This window comes from Camelus ferus, chromosome 15 (genome assembly GCF_009834535.1).
Source record: "Camelus ferus isolate YT-003-E chromosome 15, BCGSAC_Cfer_1.0, whole genome shotgun sequence".
In the NCBI taxonomy this organism is placed as follows: Eukaryota; Metazoa; Chordata; class Mammalia; order Artiodactyla; family Camelidae; genus Camelus; species Camelus ferus.
In genome coordinates this window covers 27050129-27075546 of record NC_045710.1, presented here as the reverse complement: position 1 = coordinate 27075546, position 25418 = coordinate 27050129, and the positions used below count along the sequence as shown (strand labels likewise).

The 25418-nt window shown below is 34.5% G+C and overlaps 1 protein-coding gene across 1 annotated transcript in view; it reads left to right on the top strand.

The window, feature by feature from the left end:
• HNRNPLL (heterogeneous nuclear ribonucleoprotein L like) overlaps positions 1–17735 on the top strand; it is a 34829-nt gene extending 17094 nt beyond the window's left edge. Inside the window, exons 7-13 of the mRNA XM_032497367.1 lie at positions 3865–3936; positions 8158–8375; positions 11191–11312; positions 11853–12054; positions 12724–12781; positions 12865–12963; positions 16007–17735. Coding sequence (XP_032353258.1) covers positions 3865–3936; positions 8158–8375; positions 11191–11312; positions 11853–12054; positions 12724–12781; positions 12865–12963; positions 16007–16062 — 827 coding nt within the window. The 3' untranslated portion in view covers positions 16063–17735. The remainder of the gene's footprint in view (positions 1–3864; positions 3937–8157; positions 8376–11190; positions 11313–11852; positions 12055–12723; positions 12782–12864; positions 12964–16006) is intronic.
• Positions 17736–25418: the final 7683 nt, after the last annotated feature.

Here is a 25418-nt window from a genome sequence, read left to right as displayed (position 1 = left end):
TGGACGAGGCATTAAGAAGGATAGAGGACTCCAGCAGGCTGACTCTACACTTCATCATGCACAACATCGGCATCAGCAAAAAGCCCTCTGAAAAACTCAGACTTGCAATTCACCTTGACTGCATACTGCATGCACCATCACCCCAAGTTTTTAAAGGAGGACACTTAACAGTACTTCAGACTTGCATGGGATGAATACCATGATAGACTGTGCCCATTTATTCAAGTTGTATGTATATATTGGTTTGATTTCCCTTAAGGTTTCAGTTGTAGAATTTAAAACTTTTCATTAATGGATACTAGATTTTATCTACAATGTTGTAAATCTTAATTCCCATTACTGTAACTGTTTGTAGCTTAGATTCAAATTGTTAATTGACAAATAACCAGGGCCACTTTATCTACAGGTCTTGGGAATTACAATGCTTAACCAATCCACACAGATATTAAAGATAAAAAGATTAGAAAGGTGCACACTTGCTGCACTTAAGTTTACTTTTTTTGTTTTCTCAATTGTGGACGTTGAGTAGAGTAACATAATAATGAAAAAGGTGCATTATATGTAAAAGACGATTTTCTGTGTGGTTTGATTTTTGTAAAGTGGCTGTTTATAATTTGTCACTTTTTGTAACAATTTAAGGTTATCACTCATGTTAATTATGTAACTAGAAATTTTGATATTTCAGATGTAGGTGAAAGTAACATGTGTTCAAAGTAGAATATATTTAAACTTGATAGATCAGAAAATAAGAGCATTTCATTTGAGGTGCGTTTTCACCTATAACATAAATGCTAGATTTCGTGAGCATAGGTTTGACTGACAAAATTGTTCAACTGACTGTGTGGCAATTCTGGAATATACAAATCAAAATGTGGATCTTGTAAAAACAAGGGGGCTGCAGTATTGGCTATATCTCAACTACAATATCAGTGTTTGAACCATGTGTTGGAAGAACTCACGAAGATGAGTATGTCTGTAGAAGTCAATAAACTAGGAAAAAATTTTATGGCATTTAAAGTATCTTGTGGCAGTAGACTCCATAGTGCATGTACTCTTGCCAAAAGAAAAAAAATGAGACATTGCAGTGATCCTTTGCATGTTCAGATATTTAGGACTTTTGGTTGATTGGCCCCTTTAATTCTCAATTCTCAGGAAATCATCTTGCCTTATGCATGGGGTTGCAGAGAGGTTTGTTTGGTAAAGCAGGTTTGGTTGGACCCCACGTTTTTCACTACTCACAGAAATCTGCTTGGCATAGGGTTGGTATAGTTGAATACACTGTTGGAATACAAAGCCTTAGTACTAAACAACAGAACAAGTGGTTGATGAGAAATCTCTCACTTCTGTCAAATTACGGTTGGTTACTGAACATGCAGTTTTTTTTTTTTAACTTATTTGAAATAGTGAGTTTTGGTTACGTTTCTCTTTATGTCTCTTAAAACATTTATAGACATACTTCTTATTTTAATAGTGTTTATTTACATCAATTCTTTTAAAAAGTCTAAAGTTTACACAAAACCAGCTTAGATTAGATTTTCATATAAGGAATTACAATCAGAAAAGTTTAGAAATATATAAAGTAGATATTTAAATAGGGAAATATAATTAAAGGAGGTAAAACAGAATTTCAGTTGTTTTTGAGAGAAAAGAATTCTTGTTTTCTAATTTCTTACAGGTAAATATTTGTCTCACAGGACTATAGCAGTTTGTTTTTATTTTTGTAGTGATTTCAGCTTCAAGTTGATATTGAATTGTAATTTTTTCTACCAAAAAGAAAAAGAGTGCTTTTGTAGACCTCATGTTTAAAAGTTCTTTTCAGCTCAAATTACATTCTAGTGCAAAGATTTCTTAGCCTGGACTCCAGAGAATCCCTCCAGAAATGTTAAGCAAACCTTGTGTATATGTGCATCTTGCGGGGGAGAAAAGGTCCACACTTCCAGCAGATTTCAGATGAATGCATGAAAAGGTTACAAACCACTATTTATAGACTGATATATTCAGTGTTTGACTCTCTCACACTTCTTATGTCACCTTATATTAGGTAGTGAATGCTTCCAATAAAAAGAATTATTAATAATTGAGAATGTTTGGGTGAGAGATACCTTGGAGATCATCTACTCTAACTCCTTTGTTTTATGAATGAAGATTGCTTCTATGATATATAGCAAATTAGTGGTTAAGTTGAAATCTTATGGTTCGCAATCCAGTGTTCTTTCCTTTATAGCACACAGTTAACTGTATCAATAAAACTAAGCCATGAAAATATTATGGTGGTTTTGGTTTAAGGTTCTTAGCTCAGATGAGGACTTAAATTTAGCATTTGGTGGCATGCTTAAGCAGAGGAATGTTAGCAGAATGGATTAACAGACTGGATTGATTGAAGAGGAGTGAGACTTAAATGATGATGCTGCAAGCCATGTAATGGAAAGAATGAACTGTTGAGTGTTTAGACTGAAGATCAAGAAATGACTTTGGGGAAACGGAGGGAGGATCATAACTTCTAAGCATTCAGAAGGATCTTTGGAGAAAGACTGAGTAATGAGAAAGACTGTGAGGCTCTAAATGGAGTAGAATATATGTAGAGGATCAATTTCTATACAATATAAAAATTAATTTTCTCATGATTTAGGACTAACTGAAAATGTAAGGGAAAGTAGTGAGTGTCTTATCGGTGTTGGGTAAGCAGAGGCTAGATGGTCCCAGTCGACAGTCCCAGGGAGAATGTAAGGATAATTTGTATACTCAGTAAAAGTTGAACTAGATGACCTCCTAGGTCCTTTTCAGTGCTGTGATAACTTGGAATAGGTAATTAAAATGATATTTCTGTAGACTGAAGTGAAAATTAAAGTATTTCTCATCTCCCATAAACCTCATTTGTTTAGGTGACTAAGGATATATATAGAAAGCCTTTCTCTTTGAATTTTCAAAGATTAGAATGACCAGACTCTTAAGATATATGAAAAAAGTCTTAGTGAACACTATAATTTGATCAACAAAGTTCTAAAAGTATTATACAATGATTTTTAAATTTACTAACATAGGAAGTGCTATTTTAGAAACTTACAAGTAATTTTTTTTTATTGATGTCTCAGATTTGGGAAGATTGGCATGCCTTTCCTTAAAAAGTAGCTAGCATAAAAATTATCCTTTAGGAGTATTGTAGTACTCTCACCCAATAATGTAGCCCCCTTGGTTAGCTTTAACTTTGCATATTTAAACTTCGGGGGGTGCTCCTAGTCTTGGCTGGTATTAAGGTCTATAGACAATGACCAATCATGATACAATATGGGCCAGTGATGTGCAGATTTCCAGCTCTCAAGTCACTAGGTGTTTGTAAATATGTGTATATACATACAAAATACTCTGTGTTTACTGATTGTGAAACCATGTAATACAGGTTGTTGTTGGCTTATGCTGAACTTCTTGAAAGAAGCCCACTTTGAAAATGTGTTGCTGTTGAAGCTAATAGTATACATCAGGTACTGTCTTTCAAAAGTACTGCACTTAAAGCTTGTTTTAAAGACATGTATTGGTAAAAACTTCTGTACAGTGTCAAACTCTAGCATTGTGTACATTCACTTTCTGAAAAGTATCCATTCTTTCCTTAAATTTGAAAGTGTGACTGTATTTGGCATTTGCCAAAAAGACATTTTCAAGTTAAGTGGAATTTGTTAGATAGAATTACTTTCTTAAACTTTTGTTGTTTGTATTTAAATTGGATATGAATGGATGTTTAACGTTAACCAGGAATCACATTTCTTTTATGAATTGTAATGGATGTTTTGAATGGGTGTTTCCCATGTGAGAACTCTGTTAAGTACTTGGGTCAAAATTGTTAAAACCATGTTTCTACTTTTGTGTCAGATAGAGGAAAGGGTCGCCAGAGACAAGCCATTTTGGGAGAACACCCTTCTTCGTTTAGACATGATGGCTATGGTAAGTTTGTCAAGGCAGAAGGAAGGTAGTATAGACAAACTTTTAGAATTTTTGCATTTCTGATGAAGAATGGCACAATTCTTGTCTTTGTTTTTCCTGCTCACCTGACTTGGTTTATGGGATCAGTCCTTCATAAATGTACTCCAAAGGAGTTGTCTAAATTCCTTTGTCTTCTTATGCTATTGTTATAGCTCATAATCTTTGAGGTTTGAGAGCTATTCACTGGGATTGAAAGCTTTTTTCCCATTATATTTTGTTTTGATTTGTTGATTAGAGATATTTGATTAGTAATTAGTCTGTTAGAGGACCAAAAAGAAGTATAGCTCAGTAAGTGTATTTTCTCCCATTCTAGAGATTATGAGCAAAGAGGAATTTTGAATAATAAAGGCAGAGAGATTAGTGTTTTTGTTGAAAAGGAAACATGTTTTTGGTTAGATCCTTAATTCTTTTAGTTCTACAGTTGGTATTTCAGCTTTGCTTAAATTTGTATTTAATTCTTAAAAAAAAAACAAACCTCAGTTTTAATGTTTGCTCTGTTGATAAGATTATGAAACCTAGAATAATAATCTTTGCCAGAAAAGTTAGGTATCAGATTGTTGTCTTTGTAAGTAGATGTTGAAAATTGTTATTGTTTAAACTTTTAACTGGATATAGGTTCTATGTTATTAAATATTTCTTAGTTTTTAGCAGTAGTTGTTGACCTCACCTATTCTGTGGTTTGAAATTAAAGTACAGTTAGAAGTAGTATTAAAAGTGGTAGAAAATAGAAATTGCTATTTGTAGTCTGGGGATTTATTATAAAAAAAAACCCAGTGTTGCCTGTTGTCCAAAATGTTTTCACATTATATACATATTTGGTGACCATTTTTAGCTGTGAGTTTTAGCTTATTCCCTAGTGTCTTTATTTGAACTCCAGGAATTTATTACGTGTGTGTGTGTATGTCTGTGTGTTTGTATTCATTAAAGTTTCTGTGGTAGTCTATATTGCGGAAGAGATTGAAACAATCTCTATGTTATATCAAAACAGTGTGGTATAGAATGATAATCTTACTACAGTCGTTTTAGTGTGTTCCTTGATCGTTTTCCTTAGTTGTTTCTTTTACAGAGTAAATATTAAATGTGGTTGTATGAGTAGTTTTGATCCTGCAGTAAAGAAACACTTACTAGGAAACTACTGTGCTTTGTTTAATGGAGGGCTACAAAAGAATGACTGATCACAAGTTTGCAGTGTGGTTGTGGAGCATATAAATGTGTCATGACAGCTTAAGGCTAAAAATTGGTTACATGTTCTGCCAAAGTGGGTTAGAGAAATCTGTGAAAGTGTAAGTGAAGGACGAAGAACTCTGCTGTAGTAGTGTTGACACAGACAGTTTTCTCAGTATGGCTTTTCAGGTTTGTCTTTGCTTATAAGATACATTTTACTGAAAAATTGCATAAAGAAGAATATGTTATATGCCCTAGAGGAGCTTTATATTTTTAAAAAGCCTATTGTGAAGTTCTTTGTCACTTTCATGCTCTAATTTATAAGTGTGTGTGTGTGTGTGTGTGTATAAATTTTTAAATGTAAGCTTACTTAAAGAGGTGCACAATTTTTTGTAATGACATTTATTAAATAGGGATCATTCAGGTTCTGGAGAGACCTGCCAGGAGGAATGGTTGTGGTAAGGTGTAGGTGCGTCCGTTCTGAGCTATGTCCATTGAAACATTTAACTCAAAAGAAAATTTGTTCTACTTTTCTAGGGAAGTAAGCAGAATAGGGTATAGAAGAGAGAGAGAGAGATGAATAAAGATTGGTAGAGGAAAGAAGTAAGATGAGGAAATTGGGGGAAAAGCAAAGACAGGAGTGGGTACTAATGATACAGAGCCTTTTTACAAATGCTGCAAATCACAGCTGTATCCTTTCAGTCAGCAGTTCAACAAAAACAGGTTTATTTGCATTTTGGTGTCATATAAGAGGTGACTTTTCCTTTATAATGGTATGTGAGAAGGGACAGAAAAGGTTTATTTAATAGATTGAATTTATTCATTAGTTTAATATAGCAGTATAAATCTTTGATTTCAGAATTCTTTAAATCTTTTAATTTGGGAAGCCCAGTCCTGTGAGAGGAACTGGTAGAAACCCTCATACTTGAAAAGTGGCAAAAAAGAATGTACAGATTTGTTTGCTTAGAGCCCAAGAAAAATTTATATATTAATTGCTGGCATTTTTGGATGTGGTTCCTGGGCCAAAGATTTTAAAGTATTAAAGATGGGAAATGCCTTCAAAATCTTCAAAATGCCATTTATGTAGTATTTTTCCATATAAGTAAGATTTTTTAAACTTGAAGCATTCATTTTTTAAGCACCAAAGCTTTTTGCATGAAAATATAGAAAAGTATAGTATATAAAGCTTTTAAAAGACTTTTTTTTTCCCTTATCTTCTTAACATAGGTGACAATTTAGGTAGTGTAAGTAACATAATTTAATCCTGATGGCTCAATATCATAATTACAAACATCAGGTATTCTTTTGCACTGAATTTGTTACCTATGGCAGTGGATCTCAGAGTTTTGGGACCTTGGTCTGCTTAAGCAGAGTGGAAACTTCCACTGCCCATCTTCCATACATTTTTCTATTTTCTGTGAGAAAATTTAGTGATAATACTGAAGTGTCATACTGTATAAGCAAATGGTAGTGGTGGGGGTGAAGTATAACATGTATATGTATTTTTGCTATAGAGGTAAGAATAATTGATATTTGACCCCAGTATATGTGTAATAGTCTAAATTGGAGGACAGTGTACTTATATTTGCCAACCAGTAACTCACCATGAGCTACGTTGATTGTTTTGATAAGCTACCAATTACCAGCAGTAAGAGCAGTTGAAAACCGTGACCAATTTAAGGCAACACTGATGGTGTGTTCATAAAGTATTCCTCCATAAAACTTCAGGAATTTACACCATGTTGTATGTGCTCAGTGGTCGTGTTGCTGTGTTGTTACGAATGGCAGCTATATTTAGGATACTGAATACCAAATTGGAGTCCCCATAAACTATAATGTGCTATGATACCAAAATATAATAGTTCTTAGTAACTCAATAGATGACAAGTGTTCCTTAGTCTTAGATAAAAATGAAAGTCAGTAGTGTTACACATTTTGTACTTCTTGAGAAATGAGGAAAGGACTTGAGATTTTGGATTGGTTTCTTGCACATCAGGAGAATCTTGCAGTGCACCCCAGAGTATGCGTCTGTAATCACTGACTCAGGAGCAGCTAAGATGTGTAGGTTTATATATTTGAGTTACACCTCTCCATCTTAGTTGCTTCTTCTGGGTTTTTATGCCTCTCTTCTTGCTGCTGTAAGCGTGCCCCATGCATACTTTCAGTATCACAGTTTCTCTGGACTTCCTCATTCCTGTCTATTCCAATTCACTCTAGCTTTGTTTTTCTTGTTACTTCTAATCTGTTATGGATGGGAAAACTAAATAAATTAAAGTTGTTTAAAACTACTCCAGAGTTAGTAAGCTGATTCTTAATAAGAATTCTCAGTGTAAGAGATACAGATTTCTGTGACAACAGTTTTAGATACTTACGTGTTATTTTCTAGTGGGTTTTTGATGTTGTTTCAAAAAATGGAGGTTGCTCAGTAATGACACCTCTGAGTAGAGGTGGGGGGTATTAACTAAATCTAGGGTTGTAGTTTCCTTAATTATAATTAGGAGAATAAAATACTAGCCTGAAAGTACATTATAGTAAAATATATTCAAGGGGACAACTTTTCAGTGGAACTGAAGATGTTCTTTTTGTTATATCTGTATGAAGATAGTTTCCTAGATTTCATTGTAGATTTTATTGTATTATCCTCTAAAAGATGTTGGCAGAAGTTTTTCTTTTTTTTTTTTAGGTATAATTTATATACAGTGGCCCAAAGTTTTGCACTGATTTCCCCCCTCCATATATGGCCTGGTCTTGTATACTTTTTTGTTAAACTATTATTTTTTAAAAATATGAACTTAAAGCCTGTTGTATGCAGGTGTGTGCAGGTCAACATATATTGGATCTGGTGCAAAATAAATATAGATTTTTGTTAATTTCCACAGGTTATATTTGAATATTCATTTGAGTTTTCCTTGGACATACCATCCACCTAGCTAATATTAAGGGTTTGTTTTTATATGTGGTGAAGTGTATCTACTAAAGTTGTGTTGTGTTTTGTTGTCCCCTTTTTTTTTTTAATAGGATCCCATGGTCCATTATTACCTTTACCAAGTCGTTACAGAATGGGCTCTCGAGATACACCTGAGCTTGTTGCATATCCATTACCGCAGGCTTCTTCCTCTTACATGCATGGAGGAAATCCCTCTGGTTCAGTTGTAATGGTTAGTGGATTACATCAACTGAAAATGAATTGTTCAAGAGTCTTCAACCTATTCTGCTTATATGGAAATATTGAAAAGGTAAGTTTCATTTTATATTAGCTTCTTTTGTTAGGATATGTAGTAGGAATATCTGAAAAGGCTGCAAATATATGTGTCTTCTCCTTGTATTTAGGAACACGCAAGTTCTTTCAGTGATGATCCACATAAGCTAGAACTCCATTAGGTAGGAATTCTAGGAATTGTTTTTTGTTGGTAAGTGATCGGTATAGGTTGTTGGTACTAAAAATATTTTTAAAATTACTAATATAAAAAGAAGTCCAAAACGGTAAGTAGTTTAATCAGTTAGCATACTAGAGGCATAAACCATATTTTAAAAAATCATTTCAGAGAGATTCTAGCATTTAACATGTTGAACTGTGGGGTTTTGAAAGAGCAGTTACTTTCATGGAGCTAGGTACACATAAATATGCCTCACAGCGTGGCCACAGCCATGAATTTTAGGAGAGTTCTGGATTTATGTACTTACCTTCTAAGTGCTGGAGTCCTAGTATCTTCTGAGGAACAACATGCTTTTAGCTCAGTCAGTATTTGTAACTGACCCACTTTGATAGAAGGTGTCCAAAACTTTTCTGTCTGGAGGCTTACACTCAAAAAGTGGTAAAACATTTCAGTTTTACATATTTTGAAGATCTTTAAAATTGTAACTTTATTTTCCCCGGGTAACTTTGTGGTTTTCCCTGATCTGTGATGTTTTGTTCATTGACATCTCACGAATACTTAGAATAGTCCCTGTCACAAAGTAGATTCTAAGCTATTTTTGAAAGAATCATGGAAAATTTAACTGGGGAAACAATTGGTAGGCTTATTACCAGTTTTTGATATATTCACTTATTTGAGTTTTGATATAGTTGTAATGTTATTTTTCCCTGTTTTTTAAAGTGATTTTAGTGTGTTTTTCACAACAATAAAAAAGTACAAGTGTATGAGTCACAAGAGTGTGGGAGAGGGGAGTATGGAGTTGGTACTCTTAGTTCTTAGTTAATTAATTCTAAATGGATCTGAGACATTAATTCTCCTTGATCTGAGAGAGCAACTTGAAAATCTCTGAAAAAAGAATTTACTACTTGACCACATTTTTTTTAAAGGAAAAAAATTCCATATTTGGTTTAGGGGATAACATATGGGATATTTCTGCTTATATAACTAACCAAGAAATAGGGCAGATTCAGCAACATTGGGAAAAGTAATTCAGATTTTTTCACATAAATTTTTTAGACTTCTGGGTGTCTAGTTAAGGTCTAGAAACCACGTACTTGACAACTAAATGGGCTTTAATTTATATTTTAACCTTTATGTAGTGTTACTTATCTGTTTATGCTTTTCACGTTCGTAGACAACTGGAATCAGGCATTTTAATCAACATCTTTAGATTGTTGTCTTTTGTGTTATGAACTAAATTATCTCATTATTTAGAAACCCAAATCACTTTTTCTAATAAAACTTAAGTTTTCTGTATATCATTTCAATAATTCTAGTCTCTCTCAATGCACATTTCAAAACATTTTAACATTTTAAATGACACAATATAATACATTAAACTCAAGCCATCATAATCCTTTAAATCTATATATAGTTAATTTTTTCTGATTTCTTTTGAAATTTACTAATATAAGAACTACATATTTGACATATATATTTAGTCATTATTATATTTATAGCATGTTATTGGATTAAATCAAGGGAGGGAAATTTTGCCCATAAGAAGACAATTGATTTCCAGTAAAGCTGAAAAGTCCTGTTACAACTGGGTTTGTTCAAGTACAGGTGTAGTATAAAAATGCTAGGATAGCTCATCCAAATTGATAGATATAAATGCTATGTTGCATTTGTTGTATAAATACATTCCCACTTTCCCTTTGATGTTAGCAGATAAGAAAGAAGTATGTTCAAAGTGTCATGAATGTTAGTGGTACTTAATAACTATTTAGGGACTTCCCAAGGGGTAGGCACTATGCTGTCATACTTTCTCCCATCTAACCCTTACAGCATTATATACTAAAATTGGCATAGTATTTAAGAGGATAAGTATGGCCTCTGTCAAAGATGTCATGAAAACTTGTGAAGTATTGCCTGTTTTTGGAGGGGTGGGAGATGAGGTTTATTTACTTCCATTTTTAGTGGTGGTACTCAGGATTGAACCCAGGATCTCATGCATGCTAGACATGCACTCTACCACTGAGCTATACCCTCCCGCCTAGTACTGCCTATTTAATAAGCTGCCCCTGCCTTGTGCAAACTTTCCTACTGGCAATGCTATCTCAAGGCCATCTTGTATTACTTCTTATATGGTATCTTGCTTATTGCTTTTAGAGTGTTTATTGTTTAAACACTCTGAATAGTTGTTAATTATTATTTACTTTAAAATTTCAAACCTACCTACTAGAGTATAAGCTTCAAGAAGACCATGTCTATTATGCTTGCCATTAAATCCCCAGTACCTGGCACAGTGCATAATTATTAAAACATATTAGACACTTAATAAATATTGAATGAATAAATATTGATAAGTCCTGCCAAATGTTATCATGTCCATTTTATAGGGAAGACTGTGGCTCAGAGGACTGAAGTAAAATGCCCCAAATCACACAATTAATAAATGACAGTCAGCATAAGCCTGTGCTCTTCTTCGATGTGCTATATAATAGAATTATAGTCTTCCTTTAATTAATTAATTTTATTGAACTTTGATGAGTGTCTAATAGCACAGCAGAATAAAGTTAAGATTCAAGGCTCTCTTCTTTATTTGACAGCAACCACTTATGTTATCTTTTAGAAATTCTGCTACTGTAAAGGGGGATTAAATGTTAACTTTTTTGGGATTTCATATTTACAGGTAAAATTTATGAAGACCATTCCTGGTACAGCACTGGTAGAGATGGGTGATGAGTATGCTGTAGAAAGAGCTGTCACACACCTTAACAATGTCAAATTATTTGGGAAAAGACTTAATGTTTGGTAATTATTTATCTTAAGTGGTAAAATTAAAAAATATTTAGCCTTTTTATTAGAGACATTAATTTCCATTTCAGAAAATTTTAATGTAACTGCGGGCAAATCTGAAATTAACAGCTATAGTGATGTCATTTTAGACCCTTATGGTCATATAATTTAGATTTTACTTATTAAATATACCTAGTTTTTAGTTTTATGATTATAAAACAATTTTTTAAAACATCTTTTTATTGAGTTATAGTCATTTCCAATGTTGTGTATAACAGCATATTTTTTAATATGAGCAAGTTTTTATATTCAAGTTTTCTAATTTGAAAATGTATTCAATAGATTTTTCTTCCTAAGTGATGTCTAATCTATATGAGTGATTGATTATAACTTTAAAGTATTTACATGTTAAAAATAGTATTTAAACTGTACTTAAATAGCTATATATTTGTTAAGATTGATGCAGGCATACAAGTTAACATTTTCAGATTGTCTACTTGCTGCTTTTTATCTAACAAAGTTACGTTCTGTACTTCTTTCCTTTCTAATCTTCAGTGTATCTAAACAACATTCAGTTGTTCCAAGTCAAATATTTGAGCTGGAGGATGGTACAAGTAGCTACAAAGATTTTGCAATGAGCAAAAATAATCGCTTTACAAGTGCTGGCCAAGCGTCTAAGAATATAATTCAGCCACCCTCATGTGTGCTGCATTATTATAATGTTCCACTGTGTGTCACAGAAGAGACCTTCACAAAGGTAGGCACTGAAATAAAATTTGTGTAGAATGTTCCTATTTCCTATTTTAAAATATATCATATTTTAGCTTTTTAGAGTCTTGCTCTGTTCATCATCCACTTTTGACATTATTAGTATTCTGTTACTAATTTGGTACTTAATATAGTTCATTCTTTGACCATTAACTTTTCTGGCCTCCATCCTTCATTGATCTCTTGTTGGTTTGTGGCTCAGTCTTTTTGAGAATTGGAATTAGAATGAGGTACCCTTACTCCTGCATTCAGAAGGTGCTTTTACCATGCCCTTAAGTCTCACCTATAAAAAAATTTTACATATCCCTGTATTTTCCCCTAACTGTAGAAAATGCCTCAGAAAAGAATTGATTTTTCTGGAATTCCATTCCCTACCTTAGGTACTTGATAAATCCTGGTTCAACTCTGAGTATATATTTTAGTTACAAATCTTGATTTTATTGTACAGCACTAAAATTATATACATAGATTATAGAGTGTCACTATTTTAATTGATTTTTTCATGCAGCTTATTAATCTAAGAACATATTTTACTTAATTCATTCATGCCAGACTCAAACCTTAAATGCTGCCATAAAGTTTACTTTCTGGGAGAAAAAAAAAGGTAGGAATATTATGTTGGCCACATTTTTAATGGAGTTTTACATTTCTTTGACAGTTGTGTAATGACCATGAAGTTCTTACATTCATCAAATATAAAGTGTTTGATGCAAAACGTAAGTGCACATTTCCTTTTTTTTAAGTTTTCTGGTTAGTTTGATGACAAGCAAATAACAGCTGGATTTGTGTTTGGTTTTAGCTTCTGCCAAAACGCTTTCTGGGCTGTTAGAGTGGGAATGCAAAACTGATGCAGTAGAAGCCCTTACAGCACTAAATCACTACCAGATAAGAGTTCCAAGTAAGTAGATTGTGTGGTAATTATTCCATGGGATTTACCATCAGAAACATTGATGATAATTTTAAAATAACATTTAGTAGTTTTTTTAATACAGAGAAGTACAAATTTCAAAAAGGCATATAAATCCCACAACCCACATAATTCTTGTATTAGTTACCTATTGCTGTGTAATAGACTATCACAACATTTAACAGCTTAAAACAACAAACATTTATTATCCTTCTGTTTCTGAGGGTCAATAATCTGTGTATATAGTTAGGCTGGTAGTTCTGGCTCAGGGTGTCTCATGAGGCTGCAGTCACCTATAATCTGCAGTCATTTCAAATCTTATGACTGGGGCTAGAAAATCCACTTCAGTGCCCACTCGTAATTCTTTGTAAGGACAGTCAAGCCACATTGGCTCATTTCCTTCAGAATGAGATGATGAAAGAGAGATGAAAACAAAAAAACAACAAAACAGAAGCCACAGAGTCTTTTATAACCTAATACTGGAAGTGACATACTATGACGTATATTGTAATCTTGTGGTCACACTGACCAACCATAGTGCAGTATGGGAGGGGACTGTACAGGGCTGTGAATACCAGGAGGTAGGGAAATTTGGGGCCATCTTGGAGGCTGACTTCCATAATTCCTGTTGTCCTTAAAGCAGTAAGTACATACAGTTAAAAAACTTGGACAGTACATAATGGTACAAAGTGGAAGTTAAAGTTTTCATTAACCTCTAACCTTTTTGTCTTTTATTCCTCCTCCCCAGTGTATGTATCTACATTTTTAAAACTTAACATAGAATGATTCTTCTGTACATACTGTTGTGTGCCTTGCTGTTTTCACTTAATATATCTTGGAGCTGTTTCTATATCAGCACATGCAAAGCTACCCCCACACCGACCCCACCCCTACCACAGAGTAGCTATTTTTAGTAGAGATATAGCACACTTTATTGGATTTATCCACTTCTGCACTAATGAACACTGGTTGTTTCCAATTATGTTTTTCTATTACTGTAATAAACTCCTTATAGTTGTGCTTTTTGTATTTTTAGGGCAGTATTCTTAGAGTGGAGAGCATAAAGGTTTATATTTGGGTAAATGTTGCTAGATTGCCTTTTAAAAAGGTTACACAAGTTTACCTTATCGCCTGTGGTATATGAAAATGCCCACTGCCCAACACTCTTACCAACACTGAGTGTTGTCACATTTTCAATTTTTACCAGTATGATAGATGAAAAATGGTATTCCACATAGTTGTTCCAAATGAAATTGTCACTATGTTTATTCTCTCTGAAATGGTAAATGGCCTCTTTTTTACTGTGCAAAGAAGACTCAAGTATTTAACTTTTGAAGCTTTGTGCTATGTAATTTACTTTGATTCTGGATCTAAAGATGTTGAAACTTTATTTTTCTAAATAATAGGAGAAAAATTGTTATTAATTTTATTAGGTGTGATGATGAATTGTAGTGAAGGGAGAAAAAAAGAATATACACTGAAGGATTTATGGGTGGAATAATATATCTAGAATTTGCTTTAAAATATTCCAGCCCCCCAAAAGTGTGTGGAGGGTAGGTAAATGAAATAAGACTGCCAAATGTTGACAGTTATTAAAGCTATATGGGTGTTCCTTATACTTTTTATAAAAATAAATGTATTTTTTTTTATGTTTGAAAATTTTTTTACTGAAAAGTTAAAAAATAAAAAATAGGAATACTTTCTCATTTTACCTTCAGTCACAAAAGTAAATTTCAAGTAGTGAGTCAGGCTTAATTTTTGATGGAAAGTTTTAAAAGACTTTAAAATTATATGTATATTTGAGAAATATTCAGGATAGTATATGAACTATAAACTCCTGGGAGACAAGTACAGTTATTTCTCTTTTTATCCTCTGCACTGTCTTACAAATACTTGTTGATGTATATGCTTTTTCTTTTACAGGATTTTATTTTCTTAAGGAGCAATAGCTTTTAATACTAAAATTCTGGTACATTAAGGTACCAGAGTTATTTCTTTGCATAATCAATTGATGAAGAATTATCTCTACCTGGTCTGAAAAATTAGAGGAATGTATCATATGGAAGGATTTTTATGGATTATACCCAGTTTTGGTTTTTTTTCCAATTTAAAAATCTGTAATGCCCCATTGATGCTCAGAGATTTAATACTAGATCTCCTGGAACTTTTCCAGCTCATTGATGTCTTCTTGTACATTCCAGTCTTGTCCCACTTCCCAAGCTATATTTGAATTAGCTTTTCTAGGGTAATTGCCATTGGTAATGTTTTCTGCAAAGTGAGCTTTGGATAGACAAAGATATGCCTAATCCTGATACTATTCATCTATAATGATTGATTCACTAAAAAAGTTGAGAAACTTCTTTTTTGTTATTGAATATTTATTCTTAAATTAAAAATTGAAAATTAATATTAGTCATATTACTGTCAACTAAGCCTAGATTTTATTTGTATGCCACCCATGTCACACTAATACCCGTTTTCTCTTCCAGGATCCTATCTAAAACCCCATATTACAGTTAGTTGGTATTTTTTCCTAGTCTCTTCCAGCCCATGAGAGTTCTTCTGTCTTTCCTTATTTCTCATATCATTGACATTTTTGAGGAGTACTGGCTAGACATTGTAGGATGTCCCTCAATTTTATTTCTGTGATTTTTCTCATGATTGAAATGAGATAATGCATTTTGTGCAAGAATAGTACCAAAATGGCATTGTCTCCTTCTCGGTGTATCATATTAACATAGTAAATTTTTTAAAAAGTACACTATGTCCTTTAATTCCTGAGTGCCTTCTGTGTGTCAGGTGATGCTTAGAACAATAGGAATGTAAAAATGGACAAAGTCCCTGCCTTCATGGAGCTTACCTGCTAGTAGATAAGGAACAAAAGTAATCTTCCCCTTACCTTACATAGAAATTTTCCTTCATAACATTCCTTCTTCTAATACTATAAAATGTGAAATAATTTACTCTGCTAATTGATGGTAATCATGAAAGTTTGATGAAGGGAACTGTTAACTTTGTTTTTTAACTTTTACAGATGGTTCCAATCCCTACACATTGAAGCTTTGCTTTTCTACATCATCCCATTTATAAGAAGAGAAGAGCATGTTAGAATTTATGTTTACCTTTATTACAATTTTAAAGCAACACTTCATTTAAAAAAAAAAACCTAAAATGGTTGATCTAATGTTGCCTTGCTTACTTTAAGATCCTGTTCTGTAATAAACAAATATTTTTGCCTTGAGTAAATTTGTTGTAAACTTAAATATTGAATTGTTTTCATTTTAAAATAGAATATCATAATGTAGACTATCTACAGCTTTCTTGTAGATTACACAAATATATGATTTCTTATCTTATTTTTCTTCCACAGTGAAAATATATTTGCATTCTTAATGCTAATTATCTGCAAGTATTTTTCCATTGTGTATGAGATTAATGCAGGTGAAAGTATTGCATTTTAATATTATAGAATTCCTATTCTATGTTTAGATGTTTAAGTACGTTGCAGTTATTCATATTAAACATAACTTGTATTTATTGAGTATTTTAATCAAGTTTGAGAATAGCATTGCATATATTAAAATTTAAGTACTACAGATTTAGCTGATTTTCTATTTCTGAAAGGCTAACAGACATATGGATACACTTGTACAGTATGCACTCAAACTTATTTAAATTGGTGTATTTTTTTTTTCTAAGTCATTGTCCATTTGTATTGACATGCCTCTGTTTCTAGTTCCAGTTTGGAGATTTTATAAAGTTACAGCAATGAGTTAATGTGTTCATCTTCATTTGCTGCACGTGACTTGATCTTGAAAACACGTCTGGTATTTGGCATTGAAATTTTAATAGAAGTTATGATTAACAGTTCCTTTTCTAGATAATCTGAGATCCATGGATGGGCTTTAGGGAGTCTGTGAACTCCCTAAAATTGTATGTAGAATTTTGGGTACTTACATTTTTATTTTTTACTCTTGAATCCATCAGTAATACATGTATTTTTCTACATGGTACAAGGTATAAGGATCAAAATTTATTTTTTTTCCCAAACAGATAGCTATTTGTTTCAACACCATTTATTAAACATTCTTTCTCCCACTGGATTTGTTTTTTTTTTGTTTGTTTGTTTGTTTTTGAGAATAATATATCTCATACAAAGGCAAGTTAGTGTAAGGGCTAAACATGGTATTGAGAGACTATACCATATAACACACCCATTATCACAGCTTTTTTATAATAGAAAACTGATGAAATAATAGAAAATTATTTTCATCTTTAAAAGAAGGGAGAATATGTTTTATCTACTTAGAATAACTGTGAAGGCCATAGTTGGCAATGGTAGTTTTGTGATCCTGAGGGTTTCAAACAAATTTGTATATAGAAGTTTCATTTAGATCTTTTGTAAAAGCTTTATTTTGAATTTTAACATAAAGGAGGTTGCCTTAATCCTTTTAGAAATGATTCAGGAGTTTAAAAAAATTTTTTAATCTGTTGAATAGAAAGTGTAGATGGAAATTAAATACCCATTAACCTTTATTTATCCTTGAATTTTGACAGCCCTCTAAAGATCTAGAAAATTTTAAATTCCATCTAGAAACGTTTTAGACCCTTATCATGAAATCCAGTAAGTTATGCCAAAAGTAACCTGTGTATGAACTATAAATATATGATATTGGGCTGTGTGTGTTCCTTATTCATTGCCAATTTAATACCTAAGTTTACCTGACTTTACAATAAACAAAGCTTTTTTTTCTCCCCATAAATATTCTTCTACATTTGTTGAAAAAAATCGAGATGTCTTAATTTTAAAAGGTAACTTGTGGGTGTATGTAATAGTTGTCTCCTTCCCTTGCCCTCTTCTGGAAACTAATATGGATGTCAGTGTTATAGACTGCTTTGTGCCTAAGATTTTAGGAGACAGACCTGTGGATGGTGACAAGACTTAATTTAGATTTGCTTTAAGTGGTTTGACTTTTAGATATGAACTCTATCTTAATGCTCTCTCCCCACCAAAGTGACAAGTAGATTCTTCAGACGTGAACTGGTTTGTAGGTTGGGCCTTGCTGATTTACGCACTGGTATATGGGTCCTGTTCTGTTGCTGTCAGTTGTCTTTGACAGTTTGCTTGGGCATCACAGTTTTGTTAATGGAGTTTGTTTTGGCAACTCTGCCTCTTCATTTAGCCTTAACAACAACATTCTTCCCTCTGTTATCTTTCTGCTTTTGGGAGAACATGAAAGAGCAGGTTTTACATCTGTAAAGAAATAATACTAGCTTTGAGTTTACTTTTTAGTACTGAAGTTCCATTCCATATCCAAATCCTATGAAATATTTGATAATCTGCAAAAGTGAGTTATGGACTATAAACTGCCTTTTAAAATCCCTGCTTTCCTACTGAGGGTATTACCCCACCAAATAAAAAATATTTGCAGTTGCAATTGACATGAGACTTGGCAGCATGTTAGTGATTTGATTATCAAAGCAGTATATTTTCTAGGACTGAACTGAGAAAAGGGGATAAGAATAACTAAATGGGGTCATTTTATGTTTTCCTTTTATTGGTATCTGCAGGCATGGCTAGGTGGCTAGGTGACTGCTTCTTAGTAATTATCAGTGAGATTCTCTTTCTAGAATAAATTTTAAGTGTAGAACATTCTTCCATAGTTAGGAATCTAAAGCACAGATTTGCTTCACTTAAAAAGTTCTTCAGGTGACAAAGCTCCTTGCACAAAAGATAACTTACAATAATCTTCCAGTCTCCTTATGGCTGTCTGGCTCAAGGGACTTTTAATCCTTTGAGAGGCCATGTGAAGAGAGACTTTTTATTCATAGTACCATTTATTTGCTCACAGAATTAAGCCTTAAAAAGCAATGGCATTTGATGAAATGAAAAATTAAGATTCCTAGGTTCTGTCCCTCAGCATGTTTTATTCGGAGCTTTGTTTTTGTTTTTTAACTGTAAGTGATTTCCAATGTCAACCAAAAAGTAAGTGAGTGTACAAACATGATTCTTGTTTAAGCCAAAAAGAGCTACTGGGGATTCTAAATCTAGTGGCTATTTAATCCATGATGTCGTTTTTCCCTAAAACTTAGCATTTCTACCAAAGGAATTCGAGTGTTAATCAAAATAATCTATTTTACTTAAACTAATCGTCTTCCTAGCCATCTCAAATTTAAAATGCTTTCAACTTGAACAAATGTAGTGAACTTTGCTTTACTAGTAAAAGTTTCTTCAATATAAAGCCCTTTATCTGAGGGAGCACTTGAAATTCTCTTAGTTTTAATTTATTAATGAGGAAGTTAGAAATAGTAGATATTGCTGCACCTCCACCCTCCCACATTTTGTAGAGTAATCAAGGTTTGAATGTGCCTGACTGACTGAATCTCATCCCTCTAGCCCAGCGTCTCTTAATAAGGAAGATACTGCCCCCTTGGGGGACATTTTGACAGTTTGTAAGGGTGCTTTTTCATATTGTGGAGGATACTACAAGTACTTGATAGGCAGAGACCAGGAAAAATTGTCCCTTGCCCTACAGTGACTTTCCAGTATTTCATCAGATATTATCCTAAAAGTAACTCTGTTTTATATATATAAACACAAAGTATTTTTGTATACTGTACACTGAATTTTCTAGGAATGCAACTACCTTATGAATCAAGGGAGGAGGATTTTTTGTTCGGGATATTTCCAAAAGTTGTTTGCCATTTTGGAAAATTGCATCATCAAAGTGGTATCTGAGTTGACATTCCAACATATCAGGGTCAGAGTCATCTCTTTATGTCTTCTATTATAGCCATTCCTGAGCATTTATGTATCACAGTGTGCTCTTTATTGTAACTTTTACTTCTCCCTTATATTACAGTTAGGGTTTTGTTTTGTTTTTCATTAAATGGTGTGTGTTTGTGTGTGTGTGTGTGTGTGTGTTTAGGTAGGTAGGTACTATCTAGGAATTTTATTTCAGCATAATAGAAGGGTGTCATATTGTTGGGAACGATTGCTTTAAACACAGTAATCTAGTTCTGGGTTGAACAGATAAACCCATATTAATCCAAAGACAGTAGAGCTTAGAATTTGTTAAAGAGTTGGTAAGGGGCCCAAAGGAGTCTGGTTTGCATGTATAAGGTAGACCTGGCTTTGCCATAGCCATTTTGTTCTTGAGAGAAACTAACTGGTGGAGAAAAAGTGATACATAGGAGATTGTGGGCATTTACCCTACAAAGATGGCTATTGGTGAACCATCCTTTGCCAATGTGTGCAGAGCTTCTCAATCAGCATTTTAGTATCTCCCTCTTAAACATGAGTAGACTGCCAAAAATACAGCACTTTAACATGAAAGACAAAGATCTAAACAGACAAAAACAGAAATCTAGAGAAAACATAAGACTTGAAGAACAGAAGAAAATTAAAAAAAACTTCTACGTTTTCAGGGAAATGAGGTTTTTGCATGAGTGAAACAACTATGGAATGCTTTTAAACAACAACAGAAAAGAACAAAACCACAATGAACTCTTAAGAAATCAAAAAATGAGAGTCAAAATTAAAAAGTCAATAAAACTAGCAATGAATAATCAGAAATTGAAAATGTTTATAATACCACTTACAGTAACATAAGAAAAGGATGAACTATTTAGAGAATAAACTTGACAAAGATGTGCAAGACCTATACACTGAAAGCTATGAAATTTTGCTGAGAGAAACTGAAGAAGACCTAAATTAATTGAGAGGTGTATTTTGTTCATGGGTCAGAAGACTCAATATAGTTAAATTGTCAGTTCTCCCAGAATTAACCTATAGATTTAATGCAATCCCTATCAAAATCCCAACAGGCTTTTTAAAATTGAATTTATAAGCTGATTCTAAAAATTCACATGAGCTGTGAAGGACCCAGCGTAGTTAAAACGACTTAGAGAAAGAAGTACAAAGTTGGAGGACTCAAGTTACTCGGTTTCAAATTTATTATACAGCTGCAGTAGTCACCAGAGTGGGTGGTGGTGTAAGACTGCAATAGATCAGTGGAACAGAATAAAGAGTATAGAAATAGATCCACACGTACATTGCTGACTGATTTTTTGCCAAAAATGAAAAGATAATTCAGTGGCAAAAGTAAAGTCTTTTCAATGAATGTTGCTGAAACAATTGGATATACATATGCAAAAAAGCTGCAAAATAAACAAAACCCAACAGACTCAAAACTTCGTATCTTTTACCATATACAAAATTAATTCAAGATGAATCAAAGACCTAAGTTAAGAACTAAAACTATAAATCTTGTAGGCAAAACAGGAGATCAATCTCTGACCTTTGTTAAAGATTTCTTGTTATGACACCAAAAGCATGGTCCATAAAAAAAAAAACTCATAAATTGGACTTCATCAAAATTAAAACCTCTGCTCTTAGAGAATGAAAAGACAAGGAGAAAATATTTGCAATGTGTATATGTGGTAGAGGACTTGTATCTAGAGAATATAAAGAACTCTCAAAAAATCAGTAGTAAGAAAAGAACCCAATAAAACTTGGCAAAAAGATTAGAATAGACGTTCCACCTAAGATGTATGAATGATCAATAAGCACATACAAGGATGCTTAAAATCATTAGTCAATAGGGTAATGGAAATTAAAACTTCAGTGAGATAACCACTCCATACCTATTAAAATGGCTGACATTAAGAAGGCTGGCCATACAAAATGTTGGTGAGGCTGTAGAGGAACTGGAACTCTCATATGCTTTTGGTGGGAATGTAAAATGGTACAATACTTTGCAAAAATGATTCTGCAGTTTCCTAAATTTTAAGCCATATACTGGCCATGTGATCCAGCCATTTACTCCCAGAGAAAAAAAAAAGTTTATGTTCATACAGTGACTTGTACACAAATGTTCATAGTAGCTTTACTTACAATAGGCCCAAATTGGAAACAGCCCCAAATGTCCATCAACAAGTGAATGAATAAACAAACGATGGTATGTGCATACGTGGTGTCAGTTCTGCTGTGCCACAAGCCTACCCAGACCAAGGGAGGGGTACACAGACCCCACCTCTCACTGGCAGGAGTGTCAGTCACAGTGTAAGAAGAGCATGCGGGTTGAGAGAGATTGTTGAACGTGTCCTTGGAAATACCCTTTTTAAAGCCCTGCATCACATGTCCAACTCAGAACACAAAGAACCATTGTCTCATAGCTTGGTGCAGTGCTGTGTGTCGAGAGCCCATGAACTTAAACAGCTCTGCCTCTGCTTAATGAAAGCTTTCTTCTGAGAGGCAACAGAGTGTGTCCTATCATAAATGAAGTGCTCTTCAAGAACTGCCTGAGCTCAAAGAAATGCAGTAAGGGATTGTGGCTTGACAGTCAGACATGAAAATTGTAATTAATGTAGATCAACACTTACTGTGGCTACTATTTTCAGTGGTTTCTTGTTGCTAATCATGTCTGTGCGCAGTGTGGCCAAAGTTTTTGAAATTGTTTAGTTCTCCAGCCACTAGACTTTTCTAGAAAGTGCTCACTCTCTTGAAATTGGACCCAAGCAGCTAGTAAACTCACTCCTTAATTTGAAAAAAAAATTTTTGTGGTAACCAAACGGCCCTAGATGATGACGAAAAATACCCGTATATTGCTGCCAGCACAGCAAATTCAAGTTTTGGTTTTTGGAATTTTCTGGAATTTTTTTTCCACATAAGTTTGATCTGCAGTTGGTTGAATCCATGAATGTGGAACCTGTAGATACAGAGGGACGACTGTACGTGCAAATTGATTGTCTAAACAAAAACACTTATGAGAATAAAGGGGGCACTATTGATACATATGCCAAGACAACAGATAGAAATTTGTTCTTCCAGGTGAGCCAGGAGAATGGTACTCTAGAAGTAGCTGTTTTCAAACTTGACTGTGCTGCAGAATGCAGGGGTGGGTGAGTGGGGAATGTAAAACAAAGTTTCCTAGGCCCCATGCCCGGAGATTCTGTCTCTGTCAGTCCGAGACGGGCCCAAGAATTGGCCTTTTTCACAAGTGCCCAGGTAATTCTGATGCTGGGACTGGTGAGGGAATGGAGCTCGGCCTGGAGCAGTTTTTCTGTTGATGTTGACACTAAGCAGGGATTGGCTAATTTTTATGGACATGTTTAACTGAATCCTGCTTTTCTTCTTAAGAGCTCAGCAATCCATCTGCTGCCCATTAAAAGAGACACGAAAGCACATTGGTTAAATGAATGGCCTGTGCAGTCTGATAGAACTGGTTTGAGCACCAGCTTTAGCACTTATTAACTGTATGACATTGGGTATGTTTCTTAACATCTCTAAGTCTGTTTTATTTTAGGTAAAAGAAGAAGAATAATAGAGTTGTTAAAATTAAACGAGATAAAACAGTTAAAGCACATAGTCTCAATAAACAGTTATGACTGTTATTATGATCACTATTACTGTTGCTGAACAGGAGGGATTGCACTGGGCTAACCCTGGAAGTGCTCGATGTGTGTCACTGTCTCAGATAGACAGTGTCTCCTGGAAAGCAGAAGGAACGCTTCTTCCCTGACCCACATGGGTGATTCATAAATGCTTGGTGAATGGCTCTTCACTGCACATCTGTTCCCTGACAGCCCCCGAGAAGTCTGTGGAATAGTTCCCTGAGTCTTTGGCAGCGGAGTCCTACACTGCACAGCTGCTTCAGTATTGTGCTCTGAAATCTCGGGTCTGGTTACTATGGAATAAAAAGCTGAGCACAGGGACTAGAGAGAAGTTCTCTAGTCTTTTGAAGTCAACTTGTCCTTTCCGGGTATGTTTTATTTCTTATCCAGCGTAAGTCTAAGAAGCCAAGCTTTTCACGGCAACATAATTATTGCTACCCACTAAGGGTAGATGATTTCCTGAAAGATTTCTGCTATTGTCTTAGCAGGTGGAAACTTCGGTACACTGCTGAGGCTGTGTGCTGTTATTGTCCTTCCTGGGTTGGTTCTTTACATTCTGAGACAGGAAACAATTGGTAGTTCTGTCCCTATTTGTATTCATTTGGGGGGGTTGGTTTGGGGGTTTTTGGCTTTGTTTTCTTTGTCTTTTGTACTTCCATTCTGTAACATTATCAGCTATATTTTTTGAAAAGTCAGGATGCATCATTTGACACATGGCTTGATAAAATGTTTGAAATAGAAACTGTCCTGAAAACTCTGGGGCTTCTGGTTGCTCCTGGGGGGGTCTGGGCAGCTCTGTCCAAATACATGTAAGGGATTAGAAAGGGTGCCTCAGCAGGGAGGGTGTAGTTCAAGTGGTAAAGTGCATGCTTAGCATGCATAAGGTCCTGGATTCAAACCCCAGTACCTCCATTTAAAAAATAATTAAATAAGCAAACTTAATTACCTACCCCCCCAAGAAAAAGAAAGGGTGCCTCAGAGGTCCTACATCATACAAGGCTGAGGGGCAATTACCCTGAAGCTAAAGAAAATTACGCTTCTGCACCCCTCACTGGTCTGGCTCTTTCTAAGGCACTGGGAGGGGACTTAGAGAAGTGTTCAAATGTTTTTGTATAAATAGCAAAAATATATTTTTGTATTATTTTCCATTGAAAATGACCTGAAAAATTTTACAAGCTTTAGGCCCTCCAAGTCTGGATCCACTCCTGAGAAGTGTTTCCTCTCTGGCCATGCCTGGTTTGTTTCACCTGTCATTAAGCAGATAGAAAGCAGGCTCAATTCCATGCCAGGGCACACTGGGATGCCAAGGATCTCGTGGGAAGGCAAGAAAAGAGGAGCATTCGTCACTCAGTTAGCTTCTGGATACAGAGAAAACGGCAAGCTGAAGCAAGAGGAGACTTCCTGGGGAAAAACCAGTTGCAGACTCAGGAACTGGTGTGCCTTTGCACCCTTTTCCTTCTCCAGAGGGATGGGTGGTTAAGTGGCGCTAATGAGGTTCCTGTTTAAAATAAGTCTTTGAGAAAAACTAAGGAGCTACCTTTAAATTCTCCTCAAAGATACCATTGCCTGTGTGCTGTGCCCCAGCAACCCCCAAGCCTTGGAGTCATGTCCTGCAGTGGAGAGAGCCCTCTAGTGGTCCCAGTCCCAGCTACTTTGCTAAGTAACCATGTGACGTTGCTCGAATTGTGAATCCCTCCAAGCCTCACTTTGTTCACCTTTAAAATAAGGGTGTTGGATTGGGCGGCCTCATTCTGAACTGTGAATAGTTTTATGGTATGGAGGAAGATCTTAAATGATTTCTACAGTGATACAAGGATATTTCCATGAGAAAATATGATGCACGTATTGGGAGGGAGATTGACATATGGAGAAAAATTGGACCATATGGGATTAGGAAATTAAAAATGATCTCTTCCTGCTCAGTAAATGTGCCAAATATGAGCCTCTTGTCCTAAGTACTGTCTTTCTTTTAGCAAATGAGAAGACAACATTATGAGCATTTCCAAAATTAAAAGAATATTCATGTCATGTCAAATGTGAGGCGGGTGTAG